Here is a 14,740-nt window from a genome sequence, read left to right on the forward strand (position 1 = left end):
ATATCGCGTGGTGTATCCATTCACTGGAAGCGCCTGAGCTTGTGAAAGAGGACCACGATCTGGGCATCATGTGACAGGATTGTGCGGGGAAGCGGAAGCGGAAGCGATCAACGGGGAAGAGGATAATTTGGCGAGGTTCGAAAGTGCGGGGAAAAGGAAGAGTTTTTCTTTAACTTGGGGTCCGATTGCGATGCACTGAGAGACTGGTGTATGATCAAGGTATGAATCACGAATATGGCGTTATGGCCTGGGTTGGGTCGAAGGTGAAGGTAAAAGCGGATGACGTCGAAGACGAGCTAAAATTTGTTCCAACTTGATCGCACTTCTGAGCGCAATCATCATCAATCAGGAATGGTGAATTGTGAATGGCAATCGTGAATCACGAATGAAAAGGGCACAACAGAAGCAGACGTCAGTGATGAGCAACGAGACGTGAGATGAGTCGCGATTCACAATTATTCACGATTATTTATTCTATTCTGGATCAGAGTGGCCGCTCGGATCGAGCGTGAGTTGTGAAAAACGTAAGTAAAGCTAAGGTAGTTTCGATCACGCATCGTTGGCACAGCGTCATGTGCCAAGAGTAAGAGTGGTGGAAGACTGTGATTGTGATTGTGACTGTCAAGTGTGAATACGACGACGAGCAGATTCACGATTTGGCGTGTTGGTGATTGGCGTGTCAAAAAGTGGTTGGGAAACACGCATGACTCCCTGACAACTGACTGCAAAGTCGTGAGTGAGAATCACGAATCTGATAGGTCGCCCCACTCGCTGCCTTTATCTCTGCAGCGAGTCGCGAGTGGAGTCATCGTGCCGAGCTTTGGTTTCGGCAGCGCACCGCATCGCTCTATCCACACTTGTGACTTACGATGAATGTTAGCTGCTCACTTTGCTCTACGCTTGGCAAACACCAACCCGCATCCCCCAACGCTTGACGCTGAGCGATGCAGTGTGAGTGTGAGTTTACCGAATGTCGACGGCCGAGAAAGCGTTGGACGCAGAGCCAGCGAAAACGTGAAACTGTATTCAGTATTGACCGGCAAACCCGATGATGGCATGTGGTTACCAAAGCGGTTCGGGCTCATCCGAGGTGCAAGCGTGGAGAAACAGCCACAGAAGAGTAAGAGCTTAAGCTTGCTGTGGCTGATTGCGATCAAAATCGTGAATATTTGGCAATCACGAATTGCGATATTCGTGATTCTTGAGTGCACGTTGGGTTCGGGCCATATGGCAACGGTCACAGCTTTGAGATTCGTGCAGCATTCATTCACAATCACAGATCAAGAACGCAAACCGCAAAAGATGACGGATGGCGGGCGCAACAAGCGTGAAGCACAAAGACAGCAATCAAGCCCAGATCAACCCATTCACTCACGCTGTAGCCGCCTGCTGCTGCGCTCCTGTGCTCTCACAGTCTGTGCTCAGCGCTTTGGAAATTCACAAATCACGAATCACGAACGACTCTTCTCACTCGATGCCGCGATTGGAGACAGACAGTTGTCGCTTGTCCATCACGGAATCACGAATCGTCCATCGTGTGAATCCGAACAATCTATTTCACGATTGTGATTGTGATTGTGATAGTGATTGTGATTGTGATTGTGAACCACGAATCACGGATCACGAATCCTCAGGTGAATTTCACGTTGGACTTTCTTTCGCTCCTTCTCCACAAAGAGCCTCCTTGCTCACTTCGTCTTCCCCCTCCTCCACCATCCCTCCATCGACTCTATCCTTTTTCTACCATCATCCGCAGTCCGCTCTAGAGCTTGCAGCTAGGTAGCGTTTCACTCCACACACAATCAGCTTCCAATGTCGTGCCATTGAGCGCCCTCATCTAGCGCACTCTCTACCTACGGCTCTAGCACGGCTTATCTTCAACGCATACACCACCAACTACTCCCCATCGATCGCTCTCGCCAGCCCTGTCGCCCACCCTCGTTCTCAATGTCAGCCATCTTTGGTCAAGGTTGCCGATACTCTAACTTTCAAGACACCAGTCAATTCGTCCCCCTCACCTCCTTTCCTTTGGCAAGCCGCTTGCTTCTCCACCCGTAGTCTTTCATCAGAACTAGCTTTCCTCGATCTCCACCAACTATCTTTCACAGCATTCAGCGGTCCAATACCCACCTCTTGCATTGCATCCTAACCACTTCTTGCATCACTAGCATCACTAGCATCGCCAGCATCGCCCGCTTTCCGCAGAGCCGCCCCTCATGCCTCCCCCTTCTTTCTCCCACCAGACCGCCGTGGTCTTGCCGCGCGCCATCCAGTCCTGGCTCAAGGACCTCATTCACAAGATTCGTTCCGCACTCCTTGCCACCGACGAATCAACACGTCACTCGATCCTCAGCGCCATCGAATCAGCTGTCGAGGAACATGCGCATTCACTCCAATCCGCCTCTAACGCCGATGAAGCCAACCATCCCGCCGCTGCTGGCCCATCGCCTTCGTCTCAGATCAGGTCACACGTCTCGCTGCGCATCAACGATGCTATCCAAAACTTGTTCCAGAACGAGCTCGAGTCCCAACAGCATCACAAGCTCCCTGCTCTGATCGACACCCTCTTTGTCACCATGCCGCTGCTCGGCCCCACATTCATCGTCATGGACTGGTGGGACCTCGTTCTCTGTCCTCTGCTCAAAAATGCTTCCGTACAGAACATCACCGCCAACCGCGCCCGCGAGCTTGTCGTTCGGGCCATGGTCGCTGCCCCATCCACCGCATACGAAGACGAACCTTGTCCCACTCCCGTCTGGCCCAACACGTCTTCCACCGAGGCCGAGGCTGCCTCACCCGCCTCTGCCGCCTCTGCCGCTGGTCCACGTCGAGCGCGTGCTGCACCCTATCCCATCTCGGCGGCTGCTCCTCTTGCTGCTTCCTCCTCATCTCCCTCTCGTCCACCGCAACGCAGCTCGTCGGTCAGCATCGGCTCCCTTCCCGCCAGTCGCTCGGCATCCGTTTCATCGCGTCAAGACACGTTTCGTCGTTTCACTCAGCGCATTTTTGACCTCTACCTTGCCGAAGCAGCACACCAAAGTCATCCCGTCGCCGCAGACGAAGCAGCTCATAGCGATCAGAAAAGATTTAGTGCAACCGACGCCCACAAACCCGCCACCCCGGCTCACGATCACGTCGCGGTGAGCGATCAGAGTCGCGCCCATCTCGTACGAGATCCCAGCTCCATTGTCTGGAAGGGAAACCTCGAATCCATCCTCCTCGTCTACAGCAATGAAAAACCAAAAGAGTTCTTCCACCACGTTGCCGAGTCATTTCACGATCCTGCCGCCCGTGTCGCGCTCCTCTTTTTGCTTTCCACCTTCTTACGCCTCTACCCGATCCACGCTTACCACATCACCTCGACCGCTCTCCCTCGCATGCTCTTCCTCTCGCTCCAGCTCGACACCTCGACCACTTGCGTCTCGCTCGGTGTCACCGCGCTGATCATGCTCATCCCTCACATCCCCAACTGGATCGCCAACGGCGGCGCAGGCGGACTGCCCACCCTGCTCAGCATCTTTGCCCGCATCGTCGACTGGAGACGTCTGGGTCACGGCTGGGAGAGCCGTGTCGGCAACGATCCCCAACTCGAACAGATGCGCAGGGAAAAGGACGAGGAGTTTACCGAGATCGATCGGCTCGGCAAGCGTCTCGACATGAAGCGCTCGTTGCGATGGAACCGGCTCGAGTCATCGTTTGACACCACCATGTCGACGCCCCCCAATGCAGAGCATCTGTTCACTTTTCTCTACGGTCTCTTCCCGTGCAACGTGATCCGCTTCCTGCGCTCGCCCATCGACTACCTGCGCAAGGCGTCGTTCGACAGCCCCTTTGAAGGGCCCTGGGAGGACATGATGGACGAAATCGCTGTTCAGACTCGCTCGGATCCCATCCTGCGTCGACACACGATCCATCCCGCCATCATCACCATGGACGCCGAGACCGAACTCACCGACAAGCAACGCTGGCTCGACCACGATTCGGCCGACATCAACGCCGAATGTCTTGGCCTCTTCCTCGGCAAGTGGCACGACGTCAATTCTTCGCACATGGTGCAGGCCGAGCGACAGCGAAGCGGCTCGTTGGGCCACGATGTGCCCGACGACGAGACTGCCTCCGTCTTTTCGTCGGAAGCCAGGCTGGGAGCGTTCGACATGGATCGAAGGCGCAGTGCTGTGGCGCTCATGCATCCGTCTTGGTACGGCGCATCGGGCTCGGTGCATCGTCAGTGGCAACGACTGCCGCGCTCGGTGAATCCGGACGAGATTCTGCTCACGTACGCATCGTTGCGTTCGGGTGCGCCACTCGTCTCGACCGGCGCAGCAGGCGAGGCTGCGAGCGAGGCCACATGCACACTGATGGACTTTGGCTCGGCCATCCAACCCATGGCGGCAGCGGCGCAGAGGTTGGACGAAGCGACTCCGATGCCGACGAGGGCAGCGAGCGGCATGGCGGCGAGCAGTACGCTTTCGAAGCTGCTTCCGGCAGCTAGTGCCGCGGCAGCGGCGACGCCGGCGATCGTAACGGCGATGGGCAGCTCGAGCGCTTCACATGTGGCTTGCTCAATGCCCGTGTCTCCTGCCACGCACGTGTCGCTCGCACGTGTGCGTTCGCGGTCCGGCTCGATGTCGTCGTTGCAGTCTCTTAACCACACGGTGAGCGGTACATCGCCTCTGTCGCCCACGTCGCGACATGCGCTCGCAATGAGCCACTTGGCGGCGGATGCACCGACAACAGCTGCACGAGAAGCGTCGAGCGATACAGCGTTGTCAGCCATGCCGTCGTACGACACGACGATGCGCACCGCGGTAGAGGGCAGCGTAGGGAGCCAAGCGACGAGCGTGTCGTTGCTGCAACGCGAGAATCTGCTGCTGCGCAACGAGCTCAACTTTGAGCTGTACCTCAAGGAGCAGCATCTACGACACATTGGACGGCTACATCGCGAAAAGGTCACCGACACAGCGCTGGAAGCGGAGCGACAGAATCTGTACCACACGGTGCGCACGCTGCGCACGTCGAACGAGGCGCAGCACGCCGAGCTGGAACGGTGTCGAGCAGAAGCGTCGGCGACAAAAGCGAGGCACGTGCAGTGGGAAGCCGACCTGAACAACAAACTCAAGGCGTACCGAGAGGAGCGCAAGGCGTGGACGTCCGAGGCACGACAACTCAAGGCGCAGGCAGAGGAAGATTCGGCACGCATCGTTTCGCTCACTCGGCAGCTCGAGCAGACGGGCGCACAACTGTTTGAGATGCACACGCAGTTGCAAAGCGATCGCGCCAAAATGGTCAAGCTGGAGCAGTACGAAGCCAAGATCGCGCAGCTTACCGAGTGTCTAGCGTACTGGGATGCGGATGTGCTCAAGTACGAGCAGCAGAGGGTGCAGATGCGCAAGCTCTTGGACAAGTGGGACCAGATGGTCTACCTCGTCGAGGCCACAGAGGCAAGTTTGGACGACGTCCAGAATAGGTTGCAGAGTGTAGAGCTCGAAAACCAGCACTTGAGCGCAGAGTTGACGCGCCAAGTGCAGCAGCGCACAGCCTTGAGCCACGAAATCAGCGTCCTCCTCAGCGAGCAACACCCCAAGTCGATGCACACCGAGCAAGAACTGCACACCTTGACACAAGAGTGTGCAAGGTTGGGCGAGACCAACCAAGTCCTGCAGGCGCAACTGTTGGAGTTCAAGGCGACTATCGAGGCGATTCAGGATCGGGACAAGACAACCAGCACGCACGAGCAGCACGATGCCGAATGAGACATTCACGACCAACGCAAAACAGAAAGAAAAAAACAAACAAAGTGAACATGAACAAATGCGCAACGCGCGACGTGCGATTACGGAGCATGTGCAACGGAAAGCGACTAGACGAGGTACAGCGTGTCGACGAACCTAGATGCCAACTGGCCTACGATGGCGGTTGCGCTGACGCCGCTGCCTAAGCCGTACAGCGTGGCCATGCTGCCTTTCTGGCCGGTGAACGAGGAGCGCGCGTGTTTGACGGCGGCTTTGAGGTCCGTGATGAGCTGGTCGAGGACCGGGATTGTGAGTCTTGTCACGGCTATGTGGATTGCCGGGGTGTCACCACCGAGACCGTTCATGTGCCAGCCTTTGCTCGACATGTGGTCGCCTACATCATAGATGGATACCGAGTTCGGGGCTGCGCTGGCGAAAGCGACGACCGAGACGAGCGGCCGACCGAGCACTCGGAGTTCCGGGATCTCGCGTTCGATGCGCGTCGAGATCTCTTTAGCTGCTCCCACAATGTCACGGCAAGACTGGGTGTAGCCAGACTCACCGATCTTCATCATGGCCGCCCAAGTGCCGGCGATGAGCGAGCCTGGTCGACTACCGGATAGGGTGGGTGTAGCGTACACTCCGCCCGGCCAGTCGGTCTTGACGTAGTACTGGAACCGTCGTAGATCCGCCGAACGGTAGAGAATCGTCGAGAGGCCTTTCGGACCAAAACCGTACTTGTGCGTATCGCAGCTGATGGATGTGACGCCATCGATGCGGAAATCAAACGGCTCGGATTCAAAGCCGGCTTTTTCCAAGAACGGTACCAGGAACGAGCCCAGACAGCAGTCGACGTGCAACAGGATCTTGTGGCGCTTGGCTAGCTTGGCGAGGTTGGGGATGTCGTCGATGATGCCATCGGGGAAGTTGGGCGCCGAACCGACGAGGCCGATTGTGTTCGAGTTGATCGCCCTGGCTACGCGTGCCACCTGTACTTTTCGCGTCACTGTGTCGACGGGAATGTGGTGCACCTTGATGCCAAAGTACTGGCCGGCCTTGTCAAACGCAGCGTGGGCGGAAACGCTGACGATCAGCTCGGGCTCTTTGATGCCCTTGGTCGCTCGCGCCCACTCTCGCATGGCCAGACACGAAAGCAGGATCGACTCTGTGCCGCCGCTCGACGTGGCGCCCACCGCACCTGCGGGCGCATTGTACATCTTGAGCACCATACTCACGACCTCGGCCTCCATCTTCCTCACTCCAGGGAACACGTCCGGATGCAAAGGATTGCTTACCAGGAACTGCTTGATCGTATCCGCCAATAGATCGCTCAGATCATCACCGCCGTGATATACGGCGCCAGATACTTTACCGCCCTTCCACACCATCTGACCGTCGCGATTCTCCCAATCCGCCTCGACCAGTTTGGCGTCCACACCGGCCTCCATGATCTGTAGTTTGGCGAGCTCGGTCTTGATCCATTCGGTCTCTTTTCCAAGCTGCGGCAGCTGGTGGTGGATCCCGAGGTGCGACGGACGCGGTACAATCTTGGCTTCCACTTCGGCCATGGCCGTGTCGAGTTCGCGCTTCACCTTGCGTTTTGCCGCGGGCGTCTTGAGGATCAGTGCAAACACTTGCGCCGAAACCAGACAATAAAGCTGGTAGAGACTTTCCGAGATACCGTACGCGCGAACATGTCGCAGCAGACGTGTTGAGTAGCGGTAGACGACGAGCGCAAATACGGTGTTCTTGGCGTTGTCAAAAGTGGCGAGCATCTTGAGAGCCGAGACGAGCAGCGTTTCGTCGGATGCGGTAAGCGCCGCTCGCTTCAGTAAGGACGAGGGCATGGCCATCTTGGCAGCTGCTGCTTCTCGCGCGGGGGTTCGAGCAGCCATGTTTGGTATGTGTGTGTGTTAGTGTGTGTGTGTGTTAGTGTGTGAGTGTGTGTGTGTGTGTGTGTTAGTGTGTGAGTGTGTGTGTGTGTGTGTGTGTGTTAGTGTGTGAGTGTGTGTGTGTGTGTGTGTTAGTGTGTGAGTGTGTGTCTGTGTGTGACGAGCGACGATCTTGGATGGGAATGCTCGACTTGGGTCCGACGCTGCGAATGGATGGCTATATATGTGTGGCGGGAAGGTGGGACGAGGTGGAATCGGAGCGTCAATCTTGATAGCCGACTCGGCTCATTTTTGGAAAACGTTGAGACGAGTCGCGAGTTTCGGTCGGTTGAATTGGCACTAGTGGAGTGTACTGCACTCACTGTGCTGTACAGTTGTGAGGGTGAGTATGGTGCAGGCTGAAAATGAAAGCACGTTTGTTCGCTGCTCGGCCCTTTTACTCAGTCGTGAGTGCGACAATCACGAATGATTCGCTCGGCGCGATACGCCAAGTGAAGCTAAAATACCGCGGGCGCGTTTCGACGCTTCACGATTACGAATCACGAATCGCAACCACAATCACAGATTGGCGGCGGATAATTTCCAAGGTTGCGTCAGGTTGCGTCAAGTGCGACGTCACAGCGTTACACATTCGCGCGTAAACGTGCTAAGAGACACAATTCGAATCCGCTTGTCGCTTCGTAGATGACATCTGGTCGACTCGAGTTTGCAAGCACAACGGCGCAGGGATGCGGCGGAGCTGCCCCATTGACCTTTACAACTTGTGGTGCGTCACAGATACGCATTCACGATTGATGCGCTGTTGGGTTCGAGCCCAGAACGCACCGACTACCAAGTAGAGCGGTCACAGAGTGTCGATTTTGCGCCTTCGGATTGCAACGCTCGCGCCCCTCAAACGGTGTGTGTGTGTGGATCTCAGCGAATCGACGTCGAGTTCAAACGCCTTCTGGCCAGAATCGTGCTAGATCAAACTCTGCGTATGGAATCCAAACTTTGAGGCTGTGTTGCCGATGCAACCACACTGCTCAGTGCTAGAGAAGACCCGCATCGTTGGATCGTCCTGCCACGCTCAGGCTCGTCGAGAAGCGTCTGGCGTCGCGTCGAGTAGGCATCAACGCATCAAGCGTGCAGCATATGGGCCTTTTGCTTTGGCCCATTTTCAATGAGACTCACCGCGTTGATCCTTTCACGCAACCCGGTTTGGTCGCTTGGCCTGATGCTGGTCACGATCAAGTCACGAGTCACGAGTGTGCGGGCCACTGAAACAGCCACGAGCGTGTGACTCGTGTGACTAGTGACGAGTCGTGAGTGACGAGTCGTGAGTGTGAGTCGTGAGTGACGGGTGAGTAGATGCTAGATGTTAGACCGTAATAGTGTGATGCTGTCATTCGAGCTCACACTCATGACTCGCACGTCAAGTCAAGTCGAGTCAAGCACAAAGCACAAAGCACAAAGCACAAAGCACAAAGCACAGAGCACAGAGCACAGAGCACAAGCGTGAGGACCCGCCAATGTGCCTCGAGTGTATTCAGGATTGATGCTGTAAATCGTGAATTTACATTGCTCAGAAAGCTCGACTTGTTTTTGTATTCAAGCGCATTGTGATCTTTGATTTTTCTCTCTATTCGCGATTTCTATTTGTTTTTGTTTTTGTTTTTCGCTGATTGTGAGTCAGTAGGCGAGAGATACAAAATCAGATTCCACTCGTGACTGTGACTCGCCGTTGGGAGCGGATTCTTTTTGGTATTCAGACGTCGGTCGGAACGTCTTTCTCGACACCATCATCACACCACGTCTTAGCTTCTCTCTCACTGCACATCGGTCGTGCGTGTCGTCTTTTGGAAAACGGAACGCAACATTGCATGTTCAAGACGTTTGCGCGTTGTTTGAGCTTCGTTCCCAAAACCGTACCTTTGACTTTCTCTCGGTCCGCACGTCGTTGGCCTGCGCCCACTTACAAGTGCTTCGTGCCAATCTCGATCCGCAGTATGTCTTCCACGGATGCCCCCAACCAGCCTGGCGTCGAGGCTGTCAACCTGGTCAAGGATGAGCTCACGGGCGAGATGATCTCCAAGTCGGAGCTCAAGCGTCGACTCAAGCTGCGCGAAAAGGAGGCCAAGAAAGCGGCCAAGGCGGCAGAAGCTCCTGCGCAGCCTACTACTGCGGCGGTCAAATCGGCGGCGGCTGCTGAAGAAGAGCTCAACCCGAACCAGTACTACGAGCGTCGATTCCGCACCATCAGCGCTCTGCGCGAGTCCAAGAATCCGGATCCGTACCCGCACAAATTCCACGTCTCGATCTCGCTCTCCGAGTTCATCTCCAAGTACGAGGGCAAGCTCGAGGCAGGGCAGCACCTGGACCAGGAAGAGGTGAGCATTGCGGGTCGTCTGCACAACATGCGCTCCTCCGGCCAGAAACTTCGCTTCTACGACCTGCACGGCGAAGGCGTCAAGGTGCAAGTGACAGCTCAGCTGCAGGACCATACGGACGGCGACTTTTTCGCGATCCACGAGCTGCTCCGTCGTGGCGATGTGGTGGGTGTTACGGGCGTGCCTGGAAAGACAAAGAAGGGCGAGCTCTCGATCTTTCCGAGCTCGATCAAGCTGCTCTCGCCGAGTCTCAAGATGCTGCCCAAAGCATCTCAAGGCGACAAGGGCGGATTCACCGACACCGAGCAGCGACACCGTAAGCGATACTTGGATCTCATCATGAACAATCACGTGCGCGATATCTTTGTGAAGCGCGCCAAGATCATCAACTACGTACGACGATTCCTGGACAACCTCGGATTCCTCGAGGTGGAGACGCCGATGATGAACCAGATCGCAGGTGGCGCGACAGCCAAGCCGTTTGTGACGTACCATAACGATCTGAAGCTGGATCTGTTCATGCGGATCGCGCCGGAGCTCTTCCTCAAGGAGCTTGTCGTCGGCGGTCTAGACCGCGTTTACGAGATCGGACGTGTCTTCCGAAACGAGTCGATCGACCAGACGCACAATCCGGAATTCTCGATCTGCGAATTCTACATGGCGTACGCCGACATGTACGACTTGATGGACATTACCGAGAGCATGATCTCGGGTTTGGTCAAGGCGGTGACGGGATCGTACAAGATCAAGTACCATCCGGATGGAAAGGACGTCGAGGGGGGACGCGAGTATGAGATCGACTTTTCGACGCCCTGGAAGCGATTCGACATGATCAAGGAATTGGAAGCTGCGATGAACGTGAGATTCCCTCCGGCGGATCAGCTGCATACCGAAGAGACACGCAAGTGGCTTTCGGATCTAGCGGCTAAGCACAATGTGGACTGTTCGGAGCCACGCACGTCTTCGCGGCTGATCGACAAGATGACGGGCGAATTCATCGAGACGCAGTGCATCAATCCGAGCTTTATCGTTGGACATCCGCAGGTCATGTCGCCGCTCGCCAAGCGACATCGCGATATCCCGGGGCTCTGTGAACGATTCGAGGTGTTTGTTGCTACAAAGGAGATCTGCAATGCCTATACCGAGCTCAACGATCCTTGGGTACAGCGCGCGAATTTCGAGGAACAGAGCCGTCAGAAGGACCAGGGCGATGACGAGGCACAGGGCATCGATCATGTCTTTATCGACGCCCTCGAACACGGCCTGCCTCCAACCGGTGGCTGGGGCCTCGGCATCGACAGACTCGTCATGTTCCTCACCGACTCCAACTCGATCAAGGAGGTCCTCGCTTTCCCTGCCAACAAGCCACTCCCTACAGACAACAAGCCTGCCCCCATCCCTGACACTCTCCCCCACCCGAACTCCTAAATTCACCACTCTCACACCCGCTCCCCCTTGCTTCATGTCGCGTCTCCCGGCCTCGCTATCGCCTCAGCTCATGATTCGCTCCAATCTGCAAACCAATCCATTCCGATCCACCCCGCCTCGGCTCTCTGGTTTTTCTTTTGTTACCATCCTTGGCACATGGCGTTTCTTCTCGAGCACGAAAACCAATCGTGAATCATTTGCGATCGACTAATGTACATATTTCATCAAAATTCGAGTACGCGCTGAGATATCAGAAGAATGAGAGTGTGGTTCAAAGCTTGGATTTGTCGATCGATGCCTTGTCATGACGCTCGTGCACGGGTTCCAGGCTGTGCTCGTCGTCTGCGTCTTGCGTGAAATGGATTGGCTGTTTTTCCAGCTGAGACGAGTCTTGTTCCGTGGAACAGTGAAGCGCGGCTGGCAGTTCAGATTCGAATTCAGCGCCTCGGAACTCCCAGCCAAAAGTGACTACCACCAGCAGGTAGGCGCACACGGACCCAAGCAGGATCGCCGAGACGCGTGCGTACGCCGGGATGAACTCGTCAACACCAGCGGGCGCCCCTGCGTACCACTTTGGATTGCGGTCCTTGAGGTTGTCTCCTCCCACCGCCTCGATCTGCGACGACGCCGACGAAGCCGCATTACCCAGCTGATACGCCAGACCACCATACGTAGCCCGGAACGCAGGCGGCGAGATCTCGGAGAGGTAGATAGGCACTACACCCCACGCGCCCTGCACACCAAACTGCAAAAAGAATGCGCCCGCCGCAAGTGCACTAAAGCTGTTCGGCAAGATCCACGCCGGAATCAAGGCTCCCGTGATAAGCACAAATACGATAATCGTCATCCTACGTCCAAGATACTGCGACAGGTAGCCTGCTACCATACCACCGCTGATCGCTCCGCAGTTGGAAATAATCGTGGCGCGCGACGCCTGTCCTTCAGTGAGCAGCTTGGACTTTTGCAGCATGGTAGGATACAGATCCTGACTCGAGTGCGAGAGAAAGTTGAAGCCAGTCATGAGCAGGACACCGTAGACGCATCGCAGCCAGTGCGTCTTGAGCATCTCCTTTAGTTCAGCCATGAACAACTTGGCTTTGCTCTCGCCCACGGCACCATTAGCATCTCGCTGCGCCTTTTGACGAAGAAAGAGCTCCGACTCGGGCAGCACCAGACGGACGAGAGCGGCGAGAGCCGAGAGGCCAGAGCTGAGGAAAAAGAGGATGCGCCAGTTGTTCGTCCTCTGCACCCAAGACAAATTCACCGAGGCGGCAAGAAGGTAACCGACCGCGTAGCCTTGCTGCAGAATGCCCGAGAAGAGGCCTCGTGGTGCGACGGGCATGTTCTCGAGCGCCACCGCGGTTGCCTGCGACCAAATGCCGCCCATGAGGCAGCCAAAGATGGAACGAAGCACAAGGAACTGTGGGTAGGTCTGAACAAAGCCCGTTCCGAGCGAAAAGGCAGCGATGAGGAGCAAGTTGGCGACCAAGGGATACCTACGACCGTATCGATCAGAAAGAATACCGAACACGGCAGCGCCGACTGAACGGAAGAGGAGGGTGAGGGTGATGGCGGTGGTGATGTCGTGGGTGGGCCTTTGAAACTGAACTGAAAGCGCCGTGACCGAGAGCGAGACAGCGAAAAAGTCCCAGGCGTCTATCATCCAGGCGAACCAACCGGAAAAGAACATGGCACCCTGCATCGGAGTGAGCGTCATGGCGAGCTTGATCGGGTTGAGCGGAGCGCCATTTCGGGCGATCCTTCGCTCCTCTTTCGAGGGGAATTTGAACAGACCGTGGGTTGGGTCCAGCATGATGAAATTTGGTGGTGTGGGGAGAGGGGAGAGGGGAGAGGGGAGGGTGAGTGACGCCGAGTCAGTTTATCTTGAGATTCTTCGTTCTTCTTGGCTCTGGCAGCGAGACCGGACAAGGTGGCGTGGCAGGAGCAGAGAAGGATGGGGAGAGGCAGATCCAACACAAAGGTAGCGAGTGTCGATGAAAGAGTCCTTATATTCGACGCGCTGAGGTGTGGGGAGCAAGAGCGAAACGGAGCTCGAATCCCAGCTGGCCAGTGTACGAGCCGGCACAGATTACTCACGAGCCGAAGCAGACAATCGAATGTCGAACGTCGGACCGGTGCGGAGACACACACACACACCACACACGGAGAGGGGGACCAGCGAGAGGACTGGCGAGTGCCATCGCTGTGAGCGTGCGAGTGCATTGTGCTGATGGAAGTGCGCTGGAAGGTGTTGTGCATGTCGACTGTCTTGTTGCGCTAGCGGTGATTCGTGATTGTGACAGGGGTCAGACGCCTCAAGCCGAGCTGCGAACCACGCGTTTCGGTCTGACAGTGTCAGCGCACTAGTGCACGGTGAGTCGATGGCATGTAGAGACACTCGTCCCAGCGCCTTTGATTTTGCAAGCTGTCACGGCGAGAGGAACGTGTGATGGCCGGAGACTAGCCAACCGCCGCGCCGCAGGTTGGAGGTGAACTAATCGAGAAACGCGAATCACGAATGTTGACCTGAAACATTTGTGTTTTGGAATAATTTCCGTGTTTGGGTATTTTTTTTTGGGGAGTCCATTCACCAATCCAATGACGATTGTTGTGTTTGTCAAGGATGCGGTACTCCGCTCGTCTTGCCGCAGCACATCTAGATGACACGGTTTCGGCTGTACTACCGCGCTCTGCTCATCTAATCTAGACCTAATATTTGTGGGGGGGCCATTCACAGTGAAAGTTGCAGGTTGGCACAGCTGGCTGGATAGTAAAGCAAAGTGCCGGTCTTTGCTATGCGCACTATTTGCCGTGCTGCTCTGGCCGACTGGCAACTACAAAGCAGAGCTCTCAAGGCGTGAGACACCCACCGGCGATCAAGCTTGGGCCAGATCAGTGATACAGCGCCGGTTGCAGCAGCGAACCCTCTTGCTCATCTACCCGGACCGCAGAGTCAGCCAATCAGAGGTTGACATTGCCAAAGCAGACGGCCTTTCCATGCATCGTCCCCGCAGCCACTTTGCAGCGCTTTTCTCCACGCTCCACTCGTGACTCGTCTCATCCGTTTCTGCGCGCAGAGTCGTGATTTGTCCTTGGAAGCTGCCAGACGTTGATGACAAGCAGAATAAAGTTACATGTCATCTGACCGCCCGCAGTTCCAGCCGCTCATTTTGGTCCGCAGATCCGCCATGCACCAAGGTTACCAGCCAGACAATAATAGTTGACGATGCTCGGCTGTGATCCCTGCAAATTCCATCTCCGCTCGAATCAGAACCCCACTGAATCAAGCGAGGATAAAACACTTCTGTACATTTGCCCG

The 14,740-nt window shown here is 56.0% G+C and overlaps 4 protein-coding genes across 4 annotated transcripts; 2 read left to right on the top strand and 2 right to left on the bottom strand.

Moving 5' to 3' along the window:
* Nucleotides 1–2,216: 2,216 nt before the first annotated feature.
* On the top strand, nucleotides 2,217–5,753 carry UMAG_10174 (uncharacterized protein; the record flags this gene model as incomplete). The annotated part of the gene is made up of 1 exon (XM_011390035.1): nucleotides 2,217–5,753. The coding sequence occupies one exon, from the start codon at nucleotides 2,217–2,219 to the stop codon at nucleotides 5,751–5,753; it is 3,537 nt and encodes a 1,178-aa protein (XP_011388337.1).
* Nucleotides 5,754–5,860: 107 nt separating this feature from the next.
* On the bottom strand, nucleotides 5,861–7,627 carry UMAG_10175 (putative sphingosine-1-phosphate lyase; the record flags this gene model as incomplete). Its single annotated transcript, XM_011390036.1, has 1 exon — nucleotides 5,861–7,627. The coding sequence occupies one exon, from the start codon at nucleotides 7,625–7,627 to the stop codon at nucleotides 5,861–5,863; it is 1,767 nt and encodes a 588-aa protein (XP_011388338.1).
* A 1,985-nt stretch (nucleotides 7,628–9,612) lies between these two features.
* UMAG_10176 (putative lysine--tRNA ligase) lies at nucleotides 9,613–11,421 on the top strand (the record flags this gene model as incomplete). The annotated part of the gene is made up of 1 exon (XM_011390037.1): nucleotides 9,613–11,421. One exon carries the CDS (start codon nucleotides 9,613–9,615, stop codon nucleotides 11,419–11,421), a length of 1,809 nt encoding a protein of 602 aa, XP_011388339.1.
* A 271-nt stretch (nucleotides 11,422–11,692) lies between these two features.
* On the bottom strand, nucleotides 11,693–13,234 carry UMAG_05122 (uncharacterized protein; the record flags this gene model as incomplete). Its single annotated transcript, XM_011389886.1, has 1 exon — nucleotides 11,693–13,234. One exon carries the CDS (start codon nucleotides 13,232–13,234, stop codon nucleotides 11,693–11,695), a length of 1,542 nt encoding a protein of 513 aa, XP_011388188.1.
* Between the last annotated feature and the right edge of the window lie 1,506 nt (nucleotides 13,235–14,740).

Source organism: Mycosarcoma maydis, chromosome 4, assembly GCF_000328475.2.
Source record: "Mycosarcoma maydis chromosome 4, whole genome shotgun sequence".
NCBI classification, from domain to species: domain Eukaryota; kingdom Fungi; phylum Basidiomycota; class Ustilaginomycetes; order Ustilaginales; genus Mycosarcoma; species Mycosarcoma maydis.